The sequence below is a fragment of the Emydura macquarii genome, unplaced genomic scaffold (assembly GCF_026122565.2).
Source record: "Emydura macquarii macquarii isolate MOO-44397 ecotype Brisbane River unplaced genomic scaffold, CSIRO-AGI_Emac_v2 contig_71, whole genome shotgun sequence".
NCBI classification, from domain to species: Eukaryota; Metazoa; Chordata; order Testudines; family Chelidae; genus Emydura; species Emydura macquarii.
The window spans coordinates 6,210,235-6,231,556 of NW_027130208.1; the positions used below are offsets into that span (position 1 = coordinate 6,210,235).

General features: G+C 41.4%; 1 protein-coding gene across 1 annotated transcript in view; it reads left to right on the forward strand.

Annotated features, from left to right (window-relative positions):
- SLC25A26 (solute carrier family 25 member 26) overlaps positions 1–21,322 on the forward strand; it is a 119,796-nt gene that overhangs the window by 16,510 nt on the left and 81,964 nt on the right. Inside the window, exon 4 of the mRNA XM_067542095.1 lies at positions 20,323–20,427. Coding sequence (XP_067398196.1) covers positions 20,323–20,427 — 105 coding nt within the window. The remainder of the gene's footprint in view (positions 1–20,322; positions 20,428–21,322) is intronic.

Consider the following 21,322-nt stretch of genomic DNA (forward strand, 5'->3'; position numbering starts at 1 on the left):
GCTTCGAGTTATAAGAGTTGGTAGTTCCCGATAGTGCTTTTGCTTTATTGGCTACAAATGCTGTTGTCATACTCCCTCATGGTCTGTTTTAACTCTGTGATAATACAGCAGACATGGATTGTGGGAAGTGCCTTTTTTCAGTTAATGTTACTTTTCCCTCACCTTTTTTTTTTTTTTTTTTTTTGGAAGAGTTGCTGCTTCTCTCCAGGACATTAAAATGTCTAATCACCTTTTAATCCTGATCTTATGTTCAGCAATGCTTTCTAAACACACAGTCTGTTAAATGATATGACCTTACCTTGTCATACCTTGTTTATATGGCATCTTTGATCCTAATTCTCACTGAGGCTTTTGGGTGTCACATTGAAATAAACAGTCTTGAAAGACAGATGTCTGTCTTTGCGTTGTGTTTGTGTGTGGCTTAAATGGCTGCTAACTCATTTAGCTATACATACCTTGTAGCAGTCCATTAACTTCAGCAGTGTATAGCAGAGTAGAGGCAGAGTGTGTCTTAGTGGATAGAGCACTGGACTTGGACTCAGACTTTTCTGGGTTCTGCTTTTATCTCTGATGTTAGCCTACTTGACCTTGGGTAAGTCAATTCACCTCCCTGTGCCTCAGTTTCTCCATATGTAAAATGGGGGTGATGACACTTTTTAAAGCACTTTGAGGTCTGCTGTTGAAATGTGTTCTACAAAAGCTGAGTATAATTAAATGTAGGTTATCTAAGCATTTCTTCTGATTATACCAATCTTCTGCTGGGGGTGAGAGGGGGAGACAGTTCTTCACTCCCAGGTGAAATGTCAGGGGTCCCTTGTGCTGTTCCTTTATATTCTATTATGTTCCCAAACTCGTAAGATTCATTTAATTGCCAACACATACTCTCATTAGGGCGATAGGTTTGCCTGTCACCAGACAAGCCCATAGATCCATCAAGTACCGACCTTACCTCTGGCAGTGCCAATTCCTGAAAATTCAGAGGAGGCCAAAGACTTTGTAAATATGCCTAGCTATCTTATCTCCATGGTTGAGTTTGATCAGGAGCAGAGAGCAGTGAAGGGGTTAATTTAGTTAACTTAACTTTTCATCTCCTGCAGCTAAGATTGTGTGTCATATTCTGCTTTCCCCCTCCCCGACTCTAGTCTGTCTCCCATTGAGGCTTCTATTTGTTGAGGTTTTTCCCTTCCCCTGGTTAAAGTTGATCCCTCTCTCTGTCTGCCCCCTCTCCATCACACCAATCTTTGTGCTTACGGATCACAGCGCTTCCTTGTCTAGCTGGCTTGTCCGGTTCTAACCATGAATCAGTCCCAAACAGCTAGAGGGACGACACCGGTCCAAGCTCTTTTCACTCTGCTACTGGAAAGTCCAGTAGCCCTGTAGCAGAGGCAATGCCAACTGGCTGCTTCAGAAGAGAAGCAGCATAGCCTCATCTGCCTTTTTGTATTTCACCCCTGTGCTTTAATTGTTGGCAGCTGGGCTTACCCTTAGACACTAAACTGTCTTGACTGGATGTGATTTAGGAGGTCTTTGAAATTAACCTCATTGTAAACTGAGGCGCAGCAAAGTTTAGCTGAGATGGGTGCTTGCTTCTCTCTATTGTATTCTTGGTTCCTACTACCTTATAAGAACAGAGACATATTGAGAGCCAAGGCTTTTTTCTTCCCTTTTCTTTCTTTCTTTCTTTCTCTTTCTTTCTTTCTTTCTTTCTTTCTTTCTTTCTTTCTTTCACAGTTTAGCTTCATGTTGTGGCAGCCATAAATTGAAATGGGTACTTCTGAGCTAATAAAATTCTGCTTTCCACAGGCCTTTTTCTCTTACTGTGATGGAAAAACTGAGCTGTAAAATAATTGAGGTAGGGATTAGTAGATTTGGTACAGCAGGCCACCTAATAAAAATGGCACAAATTAAGCTTTTCTCACCATTGTCTCATCAAATTTTATTTGATCGATTTTTTTTACTGTATTCCAAATTGCAAGCATAAGGGTGAAAGTTGTAATTATAGTTTTATTGATTAGTCATTAAGTTTATATCACGTTATAGCCACAGGGAATGGCTATTATTTTGTGAGTATGTTTTTTTGATTTCAGGTATCTTTCTTGCCCCTTTCCCGCATACTTAAAATAATTGCTTTGATATAACAAACTGCTTTTATAATGAATATACTTACCTACCTAAAAGAGTGTTAAAACAGTTGATTAGTGTTAGTAAAATGCTTTGAGACCACTGGAAGAATGAATGTTAAATTCATATACTGTGCTACTAGATGTGAAAATAAGGGGGCAGGGGAAGTGGGAGTCAGTCAGAACATGGTCTCTAAAATTATTATATAAAATGTTAAACAAATATTAATGTTTGAGGGTTTGTTACCCCTCTTAGTTTTTTAAAACTAAAATATTCCCCTGTAAAATTTGCATTCTAAGCAAATCCAACTGTGCAATAAACTAGAGTATTAACAGACCAGTTACATTGAGTGATGTGCAGAACGAAAAGGTAAACAGCATCCCTTTGTTCATTTTCCTTTTTGATTCTAGGAACCGAGGGAGTTAAGCACATCAACGACAAAAAAAAAAAAAAAAGAGATAAAAATGCATATAAAATCTGACACTAGACACATTTTATATAATTAAAGTATAATAAAATTTTTCCACAATCTCATTCTAGAGGGGCTTCTGAATACCAAAATATTGATGCAGGGCATACATAACATTCAAGAAATCGCTTACAAATAGACAGACAAAACACCAGGGGAAAGACATATAGTACACCACAACATCATCTCAAAGAAGATAGGAGAGTAGCAGTGGTTAAAAATATGTAAATTGCCACAAAGCCTTCCTGCTATCACCACTACCCAGTTCATCCAAAGAGCTCATGTAGTCAACATTTTTATTGCATCCAGTGATCAGAATTCTTCTTCGTCCTCTGTCTCGCCATTGTCCCACATGTTTAGTCCTCATAATCTTTACAGAGGGTTGCCAAATGTGCTTGGAAAACATGAAATCATAAGTGGTGGAAAGAAAAACCAGATGTTTTAAAATTATTTCACTTTTAGTCATCTAAGGTGGTGTCAGTGATGTGAACAGGGAACACTTTTTAAAATGGACAGTGTCCATTTTAAACAGTAACACTGTGCTTATTACGAATCTTAGCTTGATGGATTGATTAGCACAGTCTTTTTGTCAGGTTTACAATGGTGACATATGCAGTAATTAGAGGAAAGTTGGGTAAAGAGCACAAAACCCCCCCAACTTGCTGCAAGCTTCAGTTTATGGCCTGAAAGTATGTTTATCCCAGTTTGGCTGACAGGGTTTCCTTTCTAAGAGCCAATGAGCCTGGATTCAACATGGTTAATTTTATACCCTGCTGACTTTTCCACAGAGGTGAGAAAAAAGTCATTTGGATCTTGTCCTACGGGAGCTAGCTAACAAACAATCTTTTCCATGTAATATTTAGATATCGTTATGGTTACGACCTGGGTTTTGCGGGGTAATCAGTGGAACACTCTTGTAGGTTCTGGTCCTTATTGCAAATATCAGGCTGGATCCTGGCTCTTCTTCGCTTTTGCATCTTTGTTTTAGCCTGTGGTGGCTTTGTTTCTTTCTCTTCCTGTTCCCATTTTCAGAATCTAGCCAAGTGACTTTGCACCCCCATTTTGTGAGAGGATTTGTGTGTTGAGAAATGAGGGGAAAGAGCTCTCCTTGCCTCTTCTGCAGAAGAGGCTTTTTCAGTCTTGCTGGGGCACTTTGTCTTTCAGTGCTCTGAAGCTTAATCACTGCAGAATTCACTGGGCCACGCCTGTCCTCATGTAGACTTCCAGTGTGCTATAGGATGTCTCCTCCCCAAAGGATTAAAATATGGCAGGTCTGGGACGTATCTGGTGCTGCTGCAGGATAGGATGGGTGGCCTGACCTCGCTAGAAGATAGGGGCTGTAAAGAAGGGAGTGGAGGGGAAGGGGAGCAAGACTTGCTGCTTGCTCATGGAGAGGAAAGAGAAGGAGCAAACTCTGTGGCCAGTCTTTGAAAGCCCCATAGGGGAGCATTGAAAGCCGAAGCCATCGTATTTCCTCCAAGGTGAGGATGGGAATTCAGGCTACTTAGGAAGTGGGGAAGTCTGAATTGTGTTTCCCCGAAGCTCCTTTGGCGCGAGGGTGTCAGATTGCTCCTTCTGAGGTCAGGGGTTTGCGTAGCTTCGTTTAAAACCAACACTTTTAACAGAGCTGCTCTCTGAATTTTAGGTTCCTTCCAAATCCAGAACTAGGAGGGATGGTGAACCCTCAGGGACTAAAATGGCCCTAAGAATTTACTTTCCTTGTGGGGCCAAGATGGCTAAATTACCCTCTAATCGTCTCAAGACTTAAATAAAGAACAGCAAGAAAGATTTCAGCTCCATCCTTAGTGGCAGCTACATGGCATGTAACTCAGTGCCTTTTTTTGGTTAAAATACTGTGATGATCTGACACTGCTCTCCAATGAGCTCTCTGCCTTGGCACTGCAGGGCAAGGTAAGGACAGACTTTTTCAGAATGAGATTCCAATCTTTCATGTATTCCAGACTGTCACATCTCAAGATCTCCTCTGTGATAAGGGTGATGTGTGTGGTGGGTCTGCTATTAGATTAACCTGACTGTTAATAATTCTGAATTTCTTTGCCATTGTTGGGATGCATCAAATGTTAAATGCAGGAGTTAACTTGAATGCTGAAGAATTCAGGTGCTTCTCTGCACTTGTTCTGACTCCTTTCTAAAGAGAAATACAACCCCAGGCTATGGCTACGCTGACGGCGGCAAATTCCGTGCCATCAGATCGACTTCTCTGGATCGACTGAGTGGTCAGTGAAGACCCGCTCAGTCGATCCAGAAATCGACGTATTAAGACCACCTTCTCAAGTGGCGTAGCGCTGCATCAATGGGAACGCGGTTCCCGTCGGCTCAGTGCAGTGAAGACGGTGCGCAGAAGAGAAGCAGAGAAGTCGACGGGAGTTACGCAAGTTTTTTGCGTAGCTTGCATAACTCTGGTCGACTGCTGCCGGATCTTGGAGGTAAGTGTAGACAAGCTCCCAGATGCTGAAATGTAGGTAAATCAGTTTAGAAACCACACTTCTGTAAAACACTAAACCTCCTCCTGAAGGGTGTATAGGCTATTGCTACACTTCCTCAGTCTCCTCCACATGAATGCTGGTTTTCTTGCCTCCGTTTCTTCTGTTCTGCATGTGGGCGGCACAGTGCCATATATTAGAATTCCAGTCTCCGAAGTACTTTGAGTGCATCTTATTGAGCAAGGTTGAGTGAGTCATCTACATGTAAAAATATAACTCTGCAGGAACTGGGGACAAGGTAACACACAGTTGGCACAGTGCTGACCAGATCTTTAAAGCTTTCGGGGGGGGGGGGCGGATTAGATGAATTCACGCCTCTGTAATCTGGGTGGGACTTTTGAGCTCAGCGGGAGTGCACATAGGCCAATAATGAGTGCTTTTGAAATTTTCCCCTGTAATTATATAGGTGTGAAGGAAAGTGGCTTGTGTCCCTTCATTTTTTACCCTAATATTCCAAGTCTCTCTTCCTCTTTTAAAGCAACATGGTCTGTCATCTAAGTTAGCCTCAGACCTAGGTACAAGATGGTTTTTGCTAATCCTAAAAGTAGTAGAAAAGTTTGCATAATGCTTTAGATTTCTGTTCAGATCATTGCTTTTAAACAAACATTCCCCTGCAGTATCGGCAACCCTGAGATTGTTACATAACATTTAAGGGTGGCACCTAGTAGTCAACCAGATTGAGGCACCACTGTGCCAGGCACTGTCTTTCTGTAAAGTTAGTGACAGATCCTGGTTCAAGGAGGTTAATCTAAAATGCAAGTGAAATTGATTATGGATGCATGTGAAACGAACATCATTGTCAGCCTGAGAAATTTGAAAAGTAAACAGATAGCATTACCAAATAAGGGTTGGGAATTTTTTTCTGTATCAATATTCTAAGGTGGTTTTAGTAACACAGGTAAAGAAATTTGTTCCAATAGTTAAAATTGACGGTGTCCCTTTAATTTACTGACAATTCCCAGGGTATTAATGATGAATAGTGCATTAGGGCCTGATCGTGTGTGTGTGTGTGTGTGTGTGTGTGTGTGTGTGTGTGTGTGTGTGTGTGTGTGTGTGTGTGTGTGTGTGTACACATACACTGTATGTACAGATTGAGTATAGGTAATTTAAGTAGTTAGCAGTGGGACTTGCTGACCCCCGCAAGACAAGCAGTGCTTGTGACTGTAGAAATATACATTGTCTTTTGAATTAATCATGGTGAGTTTTGAAATATTCATAAATTAACTTTGGATAGTTCTGATCTACAAATGCTATAGTATTTTGCTAAGCCGTCATACAAGAGTGTAATTGAGCAGTGGTCTAAAGGCTGCCGAAAAGATGAAATTGCTGCCAATATGACCTAGTGGAGAAGACAGAGGAGAAGTATAGTTAGATGAGAAGGAAACTCAAATTAAAGCTGCAGCCGGAAATTGCTTGTAAATAAAAATGAATGGAGGCAGAAATCCACAGACACTGCCAGCAAATTCATCATACAATTAAAGGCTGAAACAGCAAATTAGGAGTTGCCAGCCACCCACACAGTGTTTCTTGTGTGCCTTTTTAGATACACACATGCTGTCTTTCTCTTCTTCAGCTCCATTTTTGAGTTCCATCTGTCGGTGAATCTATTCGAGCCATACCTTAAAAATGACACAGCTACCTTCTTGGCTTTGTAGCTTGATACCTACTTCATCTGAACTTGCATTCTTTCACTCATTATTATTATTATTATTATTATTATTATTTGTATTGTTGTAGCACCTAGAAGCCCTAAACTTGGGCCATGGGGACAGATCTTCAGCTGATGTGAGTTGTCCTACCTCCATTGACTTCAGTTGAGCTAGGCTACGTTTACTCCAGCTGAGAATCTGCCCTTAATTTTTTAAGGAAAGAAGGCTGTAGAAAGGAGGAGAGGATCAAGAATCCATATTAAGAGAAAATGGTTCAGCAAAATATAACTCAGATGAAATTTCTACAGTATGGGGCCAATCCTACCCCCGACGTTCCGAGCAGATTTTAAAATGCTAACAATTATTCAACATGAAACTGAGAAGAATTCAGAAAATGTAGGTTGTATTCTCATAATCCTTTTTCGCTTGACTAGAATCTCAGTAATATTTGTCCTCCTGTAACATCAATTTACCTCATGCTCTTGGGAGATTATTTTATGTTGGATGGGACATGTCATGTTACTTTTGGAAGCAAGTTTTTGCTGAAAGAACAATAGTTCATGGAGTTATTTTTAAAACAAAAAATATGGACTCACAGTGAAGGAAAAATCACAATGATAGGTTGCACCGCCCATAAAGTTGTCTTTAGCGGTCATTCTGAGGGGCTAATTCACATTTACACTAAGCTCCGTTACACTGTCAGTGGTGGCTGCACAAAAACATAGTTAAAGCAATGAATCAACAGTCTAGCGTAACAAGGGTGAGTGCTTGGAGTACAATCAACTAAGTCTGGAGTTTTCAAAGCTATTTAGCTGCCTGACTTGACACTGAAGAGCTTAATTCAACACCTGCATCTTGGCACTGAAGAAAATTTCCAAACGCGCAGGACCTCTGAGCCATGCCTCAATGTTAGCTGGGGTAGGCATGGGCAAGAGTTAGGTGGCCAACAGTTACTTCAGATTGGACGGGAAGCCCCCAGCAAGAATTAGGCAAGAGAAAGTTAGGCTTGGCCTGGGTGCACCCAATTTACTAGGAGGAGATGCAGGTTGGCTCAAGATCAGCTTCCCCGTGGAGACTGCAGCTGGGCTCCAAAAGGGAGAGCAGCTGGGAGAGGCAGTCCAGTGACAAAAGCCATGTCGGATAGGCGGAGTGGGCGAGTTCAGTCTGGGGCAGCTGGGGAGACAGGCTGAAGGAGTTGCTGGGTGGTGGGGAAGAGATGGGTGGTGGTATTGGGAGGCAGGAGTGTGGAATGGGAGGTTAGTAGAGGAATTTGGCCCTATGCTACATCCTGCAGTGACCAGTCAGGCACTGGGCAAAGCCGTTTTGGAAATTCCAGGCAGAGTCTCCTTAAAGATGGTAAGGGCGGAACTTGGAGGAATGTGGTCCATGCACATCATTGCTCTTAACATTATAGCCCCTGGAATAGTCCATTTCTAAAACCCTGTGGAGAGTTGAGATCCCAAGTACCTCGCTGTGTGGAAGCTCTCTCTCCACAGACATCTTCTTTCAGCGTTTAGGAGAGCTGCAGCTGAAGTCTGTCTTGCATCAGTGTCGGAAGAAAAAGCAGGAGAGAGAGAGAACCTGGCTTTGTCTTATCCTCTCTGTGCCGTAAGGATTCATCTAAAGTCCGTTGGGATCAAAGCTCTCCTTTTCTCCAGGGATCTATGGGTCTGGCCTGTAGTCTGAATGTGGCTGCACTTCACAGCAGTGGAGGGGATAAACTTAGTGCTCACAGTCTGGGGGAGGGGATAAGCTTTGTGCACTTTTCAGATTCATTATTAAAGCAAAATCTTCACACTTGGCAAGCTGAGCTTTAAAGCAGAAACCTACAGTGGGTGGTGCTGTCAACCTTGCCATTGGCTCCTCATGTAACCCCCTGGGGCAACGTGCTCCACCCTATTAAAATGGAGATTATGATCCACACCCACACTTGTAAAGTGCTTGAGGAGCGATGGATAAAAAAAGCTAGTGTGACCTTTATTTGAATGTCTCAATAAGCCATATAAATGTCTGAGAAATCAGATGTGAATCCTCTTCTCACCTCTCCCTTTTGCTAATTTTCTTTTTCCTAGCCAAGAGCCATGGCTGGAGTTTATGGGAAGAAAAAGTGATGTTTTGGGAGGTTACAGTCTTCCTTCCATGTATTGCATGAACAATGGAGCCAATTTATCTTAATAAACTGGAGGAGGAATTGGAGCAAGCCCTGAAGAGCCAAATTTTTATCAGTTTCTTAGTGAAACAATGCAGAGGGGGCTGTAGAACAGTCCCTCACACGCTGCAGTGTTAAATTTAAGGCAGGCTTGGAAAGAAGAACCTGTCTGGAGAGAGGATTTGTGCATCTCAGTTCAATTGATTTTTTTTTTTTCTCTTCTGTGTCCAGAGGAAATCCAGAAACAGATTCTTTAGGACTTAAAAAAATAAAAAAGATGCTGTTGGTTAAAATGATAGGTAATAATTAAATGAAAGGAAAGTTCTAGTGCGGGGAGAATGTCACGTTAATTAGTAAACTGAAAAGGGATCAGGAAAAAAATTTCCAGTTAGACTGGTAACATCAATTAGCATAAGTTATTAAGATATTGTGACTAATAATCAGCCTCACATTTGAAATTAAAAAACAAGTATTCAATTTATTAAAGGAAGCATTTTAGATCGTAATTGAGATGCTCAGAATCTGTCATTTACCAGAAATATGAACCTGTTTTGAGCAGTGTGCGAGGGACTGTTTAGAAAGAAAAGTTGTGGGTAGAGCTCATGCAAAATACATAACCGTCCCCTCTCCCCCCAACCTCTTTATTTCTCCTGTTTGAAAAGGGTTTTGAAGTCAAACACTCTTTTTCGGCTCTTCTACATTACAAGTAATGGGTGGTTCCTCCTTTTCCCTCTCTTTCCTGGAGTTTATTGCCAAAATCTCTGAATGGTGATATCACATTCAGATGCAATCAGAGATGCAGTTTTCTCTCCATCCAAATGAATAATGAGGGACTTCTGAGTCTCAGGGCGTGGCTATATTAGAAAAATTGCAATGGCTTAATGAAATCTATTTGAAATCATAATTAAGAGGGCAAACCGCTACTGTAGAGTTCCTCAAACTGGCTTACTCTCAATTATGTTGCTTTAGCACATGTTGGTGAATGACGAATTTAAGTGAGGGTTGACCAGTTTGAGTAGATTTTCAGCCTTAGTCTTTTAAATCAGTTTCCTTAGACCAGTAGAACTCTTCTACTCTAGCTCAGGCCTGAGGCTGTCCCATGTTCCAGCACTATTCGGGTCCCCTGGATCACTTTGCCGGTCACCTTGAGCAAGGGAAGGAATGTGAAAATCGGATGTGTCAGATATAGCAAAGAGCATGTTTTACTGGGAGGGCAGGGAATGTTTGAGAGAATCTCTGCATCACTGAGAGGAAGCATTCCGTAGCAGGGCCACTGTGTCTGATTCTGATTGTGTGGTGGCATCAATCAGGAGTAACTCTGTGGAATTATGCAGGCATTAAACTGGGCAGTGAGATCAGAATTAGGCCAGTTTTTTTACCTCTGTACAGCAGCAGGCATAGTTTTGGTGCTATACAAATAAATGCTATACATGTAATGGGCATGCTTTGCTTTGTGGTTCACTTTTGAAGAGCAATTGAGGCTGCTTTGGTGGTCTGTGCAACCCCCCACTAATAATCAATGGAAAAATTCCCAAAGACTTCAGTGGGAGTTGGATCAGGGCTCAAGATGAAGAGGCGGTGTAAAGGCCCAGGCTAACAATTCCATTTCAAAGACCAAAGGAAGACCGTTTATCTTGCAGTCCGGAATCTTTCAGGTCTGGGATGAGAAATCAGGGGTCTAATACCAGCTTTGCTACAACCTAAAGGCGTGCCCTTTGCAAATCATAGCCTCCTTGTTCCATAGTTTTTGTGCTGTTGTTTCTCCCCCCAGTTGCTGCAATAATTACCTTGCGTGGGTGTTGTGAGATTTAATTGAATGTCTGTAAAGCACTCTCTGCTCCTTGGCTACAAGGTGCTACAGAAGTGTAGCACATTGGATTTTCATTTGATTAAGAGTAAATTTATGCAATTGTGTAAGAATGAATGCCCCCGGTCTGAAAAATGCTCCCTTACCATCATGTTGAATCATAAATTCAGCCCTCTCAGTACATAAACAAAAACTTATTAAAATTAATACAGTGTCTTGCCCAAGAACTCTAGAAAACAAGATCTTAATCATAGGACAAAGTGTTCCATGGGCCCAGAGCTGCTATAGCAGCAAATATAAAGACCAAGGATAAAATTTTCAAAAGCATCCAGGTGACATAAGTTGTTATAAGCTGCATTTGCAAAACAGACTTAGGACCAGATTTTTAAAGGCATTTAGGTGCCTGAGTCCCATTGATTTCAATGGGAGTTAGGTGCCTAAATACCTTTAAAAGCCTGGCCTTTGGGAGCCTAAGTTTCACTGAAAGTCAGTGGTTCCTAAATCACTTTTGAAACTGTTACCCCAAATCTATTTTACTCCTCCGCAGCCTTGAAACCAGCCCTTTCCCCCCCATTTATTCTTACCCTACGTACGCCGCCCTTCATCAAGTATCAGGAGCATGGTATGGGGCCTGGTGTTCTACGAAGAAGTTAAACCTTGATCCGCAGGCTGACAATTGGCCAGCTCAGAGAGTTGTGGTAAGCCAGACTTCCCATCCCCTGCTCTCCTGGGCACTGGGAAGCAGTACTGCAGTAGTACAACGCAACTGTCACCGAGGTATGTGTGAGAATTTCCAGGGCAGAATGAGCAAGGAAAGACCACCGTCTGAACTGAAAATCCCCTTCATCAGATAGCTAATAGAGAGGGAGGAGGGCCTACTGGTCAGGGCTCTCGCTTGGGACTTGGAATAGCCCATTTCAAATCTGTGCTCAACCACACACTTCCTGTGTGACCTTGGGCAAGTCACTGCAGAGGGAACTTAGGTTCAGCCTCGCAAATCCTGCCTTCCAGTGGAATCCACAGCCCTGAGTTGGGTGCCTAGGCTCCCTGTACAATGTGTGGAGAGAGAAGAATGGGATTCACAGAAGGCAGCAAGTTGAGTGGGGAGCTGCTAATCCTACCCAGTAGGAAATGCTGGGGAGAGGGGCGGGACCTATAGGCCCCACAGGCAAAATAAGCTGGGAAAGCCTAGTCTGAGGACCGGACTATGTCCTGGGGGGAGCTGGGAGCCAAGTAGCTCCACAGCATCAAGACTTTGGTGCTCGTGCACATGCACACTGATAGAAAAGTAGTGGACTTTTCTGGCAAAAATTTGGGCACCATGGAAATTTAGGTGCCTACAGGGTTCGGTGGCAGCTGAGTAGGGGTTTTGAGGATCTAAACTTTGGATTTAGACACCTAAAGTGTCAGATGGGTGCCTAAGTCTCTTTGTGGATCTAGTCCCTAGTCTCTGGGCTTCAGCTCCTCATCTGTGCAATGGGGATAATAGTGTCCCCCTATCTCAAAGGAGGGTTGTGAGAATAAATACAGTATAGATGGTGAGGTGCTCAGATACTACAGTAATAAGGGCCAGATAAGCATCTGTGAGTGCAAGGACCACGGCAGGCTACGTACCAAAATGGCCCTCTGGAGGTATCCTCCCAAGTCACGAAGCCGGGACTAGCACAGGAGCAGATGTGTGTTCCCATTTCTGGGGAAAATATGTCATGCATCAATCCCATTTAAACCTTCTACATAAGCCCTCAATAGCAACTCGTAACACCTGTTCCGTTGTGTTTCAAATGCCTCTGAAGGCTACATCTGGTACATGGGTCTAGTGCAGGAGCAGTAGTATGTTTAACTACAAATAAGTTACACAATCCTGACAACCAACTTTCTCTTTCTTAAATAGTGCAAAAGATTGGTTAGCCTGAAATATAAATAGTTAGAATAGAGCACAAGCGGCTAATTCAGGTGGGATTTGAGTATTATATTTTGTTTAGAAGAATAATAAAATAAGGAAATAAAAGGTTTAGCTTTAGCTGTGTCTAGAGACTCAGAAGAGTTTGAATTTCTTTTTGAGGTCTGGATTGTTTCCTTGCAATCAATTCTGAGTAAGGAGCAGAGCATATTAGAAATTGCAACGAGGCCTGACATATGACTCTGAAGAACACACTTTTGCCGGTTTCTGGGTAATGTGGCTATCATTCGCCAGCGTTCATGGTACTTTCTACCTGCAGCTCTCTCCTGGAGTACTATCTAAATCTTGAATGCAATGTAGCATATGAGTAACAGTGTGTCAAGATCCACATCTGACGAAGTGGGTTACAGCCAACGAAAGCTTATGTCTGCAGAAATTAAATTTGTTAGTCTTTAAAGTACTACATGACTCTCGTTGTTTTTGCTGTATACAGACTGACACGGTTACCCCTCTGGAAGATCCACTGGGTTTCTTTGAAACAGGAGGTGTAGTCTAATGAGGGTGGCCTGAGTGAAGTGGTGTGGAAAATAGGTATAGTTTCTCCATGTCAAAATAAACCAGATGCCCACAAGAAAACGGACATTTCTGAATTACTGGAAGTAGTTAAGGAAATGGATATATTGGTCATCTCCCTAATATTAATTCAGTGGTTTTCAATCTATTTACCATTGTGGTCCGTATATGCACCTTTCTGTGTTACATGGGCTGCACCTATATTACCTGTATGGCTGTGAGGATGTCACATGGGCCGTAGCGATGTGCTGATTGGGCTGCAAGCGACCCGACGGTTGAGAACCACTGATTTCATGTAAAGTAAGAAGCAGTTTTTCAGCCTAGTCACAAAATGATTTCTGGTTTGTTTTATTTATAGATGTATAAAAATGCAAAACTTCAAGTGAGAAGGTTTTACAAGCTTTGATAATGTGTTGAATAGTGCTGAATTTAATTATTGGGCAGTGCAGTACCCTTCTATGCCAATTCATAATGATCTTGCTGCTTGCTTCTCAGAATGATGGAGGTAAATGTCATCTATCTCTAAGGCAATGTTATCAATCCCTTTAGGATGGGGAATGGAGACTTGCCAATCATTACAGTCTCTCTAGTCCCCTATCAGTAAATTCAGCTGAGTGAGATGGCCAAATAGTGAGTGGGAATATGAAGGAGCTGGTGGCACTGAAGGAAGTATATCCCTGTGACTGTCTGTACTCCCTCTGTTCATCCCTTTTACAGGATTATGATAAATTTCGTACCAAGGTTTGCCTGGTGAGGTATCATTTGAAAACTCATAGTTGGTGATCATCGTTGTCCTGGTAAAAAGTCTGTGGCAACATTGTATGTAAAGTTCTAAAATTCCTTTGTATGGTATTACTAAGACATATTCCAAGTCTGGGAGAGCAGCCACAAACCAGTTCCCCAGAGACAAAAGGCTAGCCCATGCCTCAGCCAGGTGTCAACAAAATCAAAAGGACCATCACCTGGTTAAGTGGCCGTTCTTTGGCAGGGAAGAGGATGTGACCCGGTCCGTGCCAAGGGTGGACCACCTGAAAATGCCAAGGTCAGAGGAAGCTGCAAAAAGAGAGCAGATTCTCCCAGCACTAGTGGGTAACGGTAAAGTTAGACTCCCCAACCAGCCACAAACAGTGCTTCTGATTCCCCACACTAGTTAGCAAGAAGCCTAAACAAAAAAATACACAGCCCCCTTCACTGCATTTCAGTCTCTGGCTCCCAGTCAGCAACTAGGTCCAGTAAAGAGATAAGTTATTTAAAACTCTGTACTCTTTACCAAAATGTTCTCCTGACCCCAAAGGGTCAGCCACATTGCCAGATCAATATGAGTTTGGATCTTACCCAAAATGCCACGCTGCCAGCCAATCCTTTAGTAACTAAAACTAAAGGTTTATTATAAAAGAAAAGAAACAAACAAGGTGAGAGGTGTTATATGATTAAAGGAATCAGATACATACAAATGATTTGAAAGTCCATACATATCTGGTTTTCAGTAGAATTGTGGAGTTTGCAGGCTTGTACAGTCCCTCTTGTACCTGGATGGGTCTCAGTCCTTTGTTTCACAGCTTCAGCTGTAGATTAGTTGATCCAGAGGTAGGAAGCAGGAATGAAAAGTGAAGACAACATGGATGTGGTGCAGCTGCTTTTTATGTCCCATTGCCACCGTGTGGCTTGTGGAAATTCACAGAGACAAAATGGAGTCCAGGGTCACCTGGGCACGGCAAGTCCTGGTGACTCATAAGATGCAGTCCCTGGGTTTATTGTACTTTTGAGTTCCCTTAATGGGCCATTGCTGCTGCCATCCTGTCTGGGGTGTCTCCCAGAAACACAGCACAAGTTGAAATACAGATACATCAAACATATCCATAACTTTCAATACAAATATGACATATACACATAAACAATATCATCATACTTAGCAAATGATAACCTATCTATTGGTACCTGACAAGGCCTATCTCATATTAATTATTGTAATTTTGCAATATTGATGTTAAATAATATTATAAAAGGTCACCCATAATCCAGACAGCATCACAAAAGGTGTGAGCAAAAATCTACATCTTTCAAAGAATCAGCAGGGGGAGAAGGGATTCCCATCCACACAGACTTTCTGTCTTCTGGACCTCAGCTAGAGATGATTCTCGAAGAGCAAGAACTATAAGAAAAGAGGGCAGACGCACCAAATGGTCTCTCCCTTTCTCTTTATCCATGGCATCGACAACACTTGAAGAACAAAGGAAGCAGCATTAGACTGGGGGAGGAATCCTGACCTAAAGAAATTCAGCCAGTAAGACTGCTGAAACGTGTGGTGAGAGAGACCTTTGCTTTGAATTCACGTAGCTCGTTAAGTTAGGCATTAGTTGTATTTTACTTTTATTTTCTTGTAATAAATTCTGACTTTTATGCCTCATTACTTGTAGTCACTTAAAATCTATCCTTCTGTAGTTAATAAACTTGCTTTATTGCTTTATCCAAACCAGTGTGTTTGGATTGAAGGATTTGGGAAACTCCATTTGGGATAACAGGATTTGTGCATATCATTTTCTATTAATAAAATGATGGACTTTAGATGAGCTTGTGTTGTCCAGGAGAGAGCTGAGCGCGACAAGATGTACATTTCTGGGGAAAGTCTGGGACTGGGAAGTTGCTGGTGTTGTTCTGCAGTGTAATTCAAGGGTGGCTGTCTATAGCACTCATACAATACAACTGGGAGTAACTTACACGTTGGAAGCTGTGTGAGAGCAGATCAGGAATGGTAGCTGTCTTTGCAAAGCAGTGTAAAAGGCATCCCAGGCTGGAGAATTGAGGGGACGTAGCTGTTCCTCAGTCCAGATTATACCCTGGGTAATGTCACAACCACAGAATAATGGTGGAAATGCTTTCACCTCTTCTGGATTGGTCCTTTCTTTAGCAATTATCACACTCTATAAGCTCTGTCCTTTGCTGATTTCTCTAATATCACTGGTGATCTGCACATATCTTTAAGGTCCTCTGGATGATCTCTTCTTTATGATTTCACTGTCCCCTGTCTATGGTATCACAGGTATTCCTCATGAAAAACTCACGTCAAGCTCTAAGATGTCCTGTCCTCTTCCTTCGTTATTAATCAGTGTGTGCTGAGCACCTTTTAGTTATTTGCCTCCTCCTATGGCAAGAACAAATCTTCTCTACAAACTTCTATGTGCAATATAAGGTGGAATTTTCAAAAGAGGTCAGCACTGACTTAACTTTGCTCCTGTTGAATTCAGTGATAAAACTCCTGTCAACAGGTCAACACCGAGACCTTTTGAAAATCCCACCCGTTAAGTATTATCTTGTAGCAAGGGCTTGCCCACATGAGAAGGTTGCAGTAGTTTAACTTAAAGTGTGATTTTTAAATCCTGATGTAGTTAAATCAGCACGAAAGACTGTGTAGACACTCCTATTTCAGTTTAAACCAGACTTATTTTGGCTTCGCTTCAGTTGGCTATGAAAGGGGTTCAATTACCTTGAAATAAGCTACATAAACCAAAGTAAGTGTCTATGCAGGAGTTTGCACTGATTTAACTAGATCTGTATTGGAGACCTCCAGTGTGCTCTGTACAATCTCATTTGGGACTTCAGGCACTAACAATAATTGAGCTAAAGCATATTCTAATTCAATTCTGACCAGAAGATGGCAGTCTTGCTACATACGTGAAATCTAGCAGGTAAAACATTTTTTTTTCTGCAGAGATGGAAAAACTGCATGTTTCCTTCAGTTAATTTGAAAATATACCCTCTTAGCAAGATGAGGATAAGTGCTAATGATAAAATACACACATTTTTAGTGGTGATTGCTCCCAACAAGCAAACACAACTAGGAAATTAGACGTGTGCTTAGATTTATGACTCATTACACATTTCACAAGGTTCATCTGGTAATGATTTAAGACCAAATGTTTTGAAATTCATCACTCTTTCCAGCCGTAATTATAACACTAAAAGGGTAATAAGACAACAGGTGCTAATATTGTCACATTAGTCAGCCTGCTCTGTAAAATAAAGCTAGAAGCATAATGATGCCATTATGACCGATTTTTATTATTTGAGCTTATATCTAAAGTACATCAGCCTTTGTTCAGATTTCATGTTTCCTGATTAGCATGTGTGGGCACTCTGGTTTGAAGGAGTGCTTGCAAACTTCAGACTTAAGTCATAAGAGATTGCATAGCACTATATATCACCAGAGTTCACAATTATGTTTTTGGAAATAAACTATGTATGTACACAGCTAAAGCCATTTTCTGTCAAAGCAATAAATTGTAGGATCATGAGCCTACACTGTCTGCTTTTCCACCAACTTCAACAGGTCAAGAGCTCCCTAACAGAGATCAGTTTTGTCCTTTATACAGAGACGAGGCAGTACAATTGTCTGGTATCTTAATGAAGGTTATCATTTGGAGCCTATCTCTATGTATCTAGAGGTGATGAAGGGGTATCAACTTCCGACAGAGATAGTGCCAAATTCATTCCTGTTTTAGCTTCACTGAAGTCAGTGGGATTGCCCGAGGGATGAATTGGATTCTAAATTCTTGGTGTGCTGAGTGCACAATCCGCAGGTCTAGATTGCGCTGTTCTGCATGAGTCCATGGTGTCAGTCTGTGCAACATTAACTTCTGTGACTATGTTTGCAGAGTGTCTACATACAGAATTGAGGCAGGTGCCATTGAGCTAGATCTTGCTGAAGGCAGGGTGCATTCTTAACTCCTTTAGTTTAATGGTTCCTGTGTCATGGTGAAGTTGAGAATACAAAAGTAAACAGAGACCAGGTGCTGCTTTGTGGGAATATGTTGTGATAAGGGTAGTTAATGGGATGTCACCATGTGGGAAGTTAAAATTCTGTAACAGCTTATAAGCAAGACAAAATGCCAACAGATGCATTTTCTTTCTCTTACTCCCGTTCTAGTAGTAGGGTTTCATTAGCTTTTCTTAAGACTGTAATACATCAGTGAGTTTTGTGCAAATGGAGGGAGTCTGTCCTTGTGGAGCTCATTAGGAGATTGTGGCCTACAACTGTAGATTTAATCCTGAGTGATCTGAAACACAGAGGCATTTGTGGGGGACAGATGTAGTCATGTAGCTTAAAATTTTACAGTGGACTCTTCTAAGTCAATAGTCACTTAAATTGAAGGCCACTATCTTTGGATGAAAAACATTGCTGATGCACACTAGGCTAAGAAAGCAAATGATCGGATGCGTATTGATTGTATTATCTTAATTCGTGCTGTGTTACCTGTAAGCCACTGAAGTGCTTTAGGCCTGTGTACAATAAACTAATTGAAAATTCCCTTCCTCTTCTTCTGAAGTTGAGTTTGTTACATTTTCGTCCTGTGGCCCAACAGACAGGTGTGACATTAATTTTGCATATTTTTCCCTTTGAAGGCCTGGGCTTGGATCACATCAGAAGAACGCTTAATTGGTTATTGATAGTAAGATACACATGTAAAAACAATAAGGTAACAAGTGATAAGTTCAGATGTGCAGTAAAAATGTCAGTGTTCTATCTAGCTGCCACAGTCTTTGCACAAAAACCTGTGAGCAAAGAGTGCCCTATGGAACCAATCTGACGATAGACCCTGGCATGACATTAGCTTTTACTGTCTTTCATACCAATACAATGCAATAACTTGTTTTTGTTCTTGTGCAGTGAAATATTCCCTTGTAGCTCAAATTCAAATCCGAAAAACATCAAAGTTAATATGAAACAAAATGGAAGGCACTGCAAATATCTGGAGAAAATAGATAGATACATTACTTTGTAGCCACCCCTCTCATGCCAAAATTGCAATGCCACAGAAGTCAGGAAGCCACGCTGGGCTCTTTGTACCCCCTTGGTTGGGTAGATTGTTTTTCATCTGAAAGCCTTTTTAAAGTTTTCCTCCTGCCTCCACACTTTTAAGGAATAAAAAGCTAATGTAAGGACATGGAGTGTTATGAAGCATGAAGTTCTATAAATATTTATGCTGAACTACAAAAAAAGTTGACAATTCTTATTTTCTTGACATATTGGGGTCGTTTGTTATTTTTGACCCCTGGAATTGAAGCACACATGGAGTGGTACCTCTTTGAAATGACTCTTGACTATCGCTAGCTCACCCTGTTGTGCATGCAAGTTACAAGAGAATTTATTTCATAGCCAGTTTTGAATATAGATGTTAAACTTTACACCATTTCCTCCTTCCCTCCCCGCAAAGTAATCCTACAAGCTATCAGTTATGCTAATTTGATTTTATTTGATTTGTACAACCTGGCAATAAGCTACTAAATGTAATGTTTTCATGATGCATATTAATGCATACAAGTTAGTTCTTCAATTTATTTGCAAACTTTGATTCTTTGGGTTCATTTCTGGAGGAAGAGATTTCATCCAGGTTACTTTTTTATTATGTACACTTTCCTTTGAATGGAAAACATTTTAAAACACATTTAATTTTAACTTCATTTTTGGAGTCAAATTCTCTTTTGTTCCTTTCCTGTAATGGGCTCAAGAAAGGATTGAGGGGGGCCAAGGCGGGTCAAGCCACCTTTGTACTTTTCATATTTTAGCACTAGCCCCCAACACAATTTACAGGAGCCCCATGCTACTTTGTTACGTTGGCTGATAAGACTTTTATATGCATTTGAAGAGACTCTTTACACAGAAAACATTTTTATTTCCATCTAATGCTCGGTGGAGTATCACAGTGTTACCATCTTGCTTATCTTGAAAACAAGCAAATTGGTCTGAAGAAAAGTCTTCCCTGGTGTCCTGTTTACATGTGCTAATATTGGGAAGGTTTTCTATGACTTCTAAACAACTTTCAAGCTTTCCCGCTTTCTTTATATGTTTTGTCAATGACCCTTACCCACAGCCGCTTCTGCTTTGAGAGTTACTTTCAAACAAACATTTGAAGAGGACATTTCCATTTTTCCTTAGTGTAGCTTTGCACATTCTGATTTCAGCAAGCACACAGCACTGACTGACTGAGTATGGAAGCGTTTCACCAACAGTTTTTAAGATTGACTCAGAAATGTGCAAACAGTTTTTCAGTTTTGCAGGCTTCACTATATGGAAGGAAAAGAAAACCGATTAACTTTATAAGGGAAGTGGACTCACAGGGGTCTGCAGTCTAATCATTTGCTTCTTTTACAGGTTGCTTGTCTAATAAGGGTTCCTTCTGAAGTTGTAAAGCAGAGGGCTCAAGTTTCTCCTTCATCCAGTACCTTCAAGGTTCTTTCCAATACCTTATATCAAGAGGTAAGGTCTGATCAAAACTTGTGAACTATAGCCGCTTCCAACCATTCTCCAAGTCTTGTGCTGTATGTTCCTAGCAACTTTCCAAAACTATCCTTTGGCTAAGAGTCATTGGCATGTTACATTGGAATAGAATGGTAGCTAGTTACGTTGCTTCTGTTCATATTTGGGGCATCTGGACCTGGAAAGATGGATTAAATCCTCAAGTTTCTATAATGCCTTATGCAGTAATCTAACTCCATCAAATCGGTCTGCTGCTTCCATGGCTTCGTTAGAAGCAGAGCTGCCCTTGCTATAGTAAGGTTAATGAATTAAAGCATTTAAAGTTTTCTCAGGGGATTTGCAGAAAGAAAATGTCATTAACATAACGTTCATGGTACATAACGTGCATCCTTTCTGCAGTGCTAATACACACGTCTGCAGCTGTTGGGTCCTTTACTTTCCCCTTGTTTGTGACAGGCAGAAGCGATAGCCCAGGAAGATTACTTTAGAGTCCATTGTCTAGGAAACCCACTTCAAATGCATCCCTGATGTTCACTCGTCCTCCATGGCAAAGGACGACTCCCTTAACCTGAAGGGGGTCTCTAGAGCCCTGCGCGGATACAAAATTTGTGTCTGCATCCAATCTGCAAACTTGGTCTGTGGATATCTGCAGATTTGCAGGGCTCTAGTTATCTCAAGCCTGAAGGCCCATCACAAGAAATGAATCCTTTCCTTCAGAGTTGATGCTCTTTGTACCTCTTCTCCAGGAGTGAATGGAGCGGGTTGTCCCCTCGTGGTTGGAGCAAAGCCTCTAAACTCTGCTTCACACATTTCCAGATATAAACAAGTTTCCATTAATGTCTTTTAATTCCCATCAGGACGTGTCTCCAGTTTTTACTGGATATTACCCAGCAGC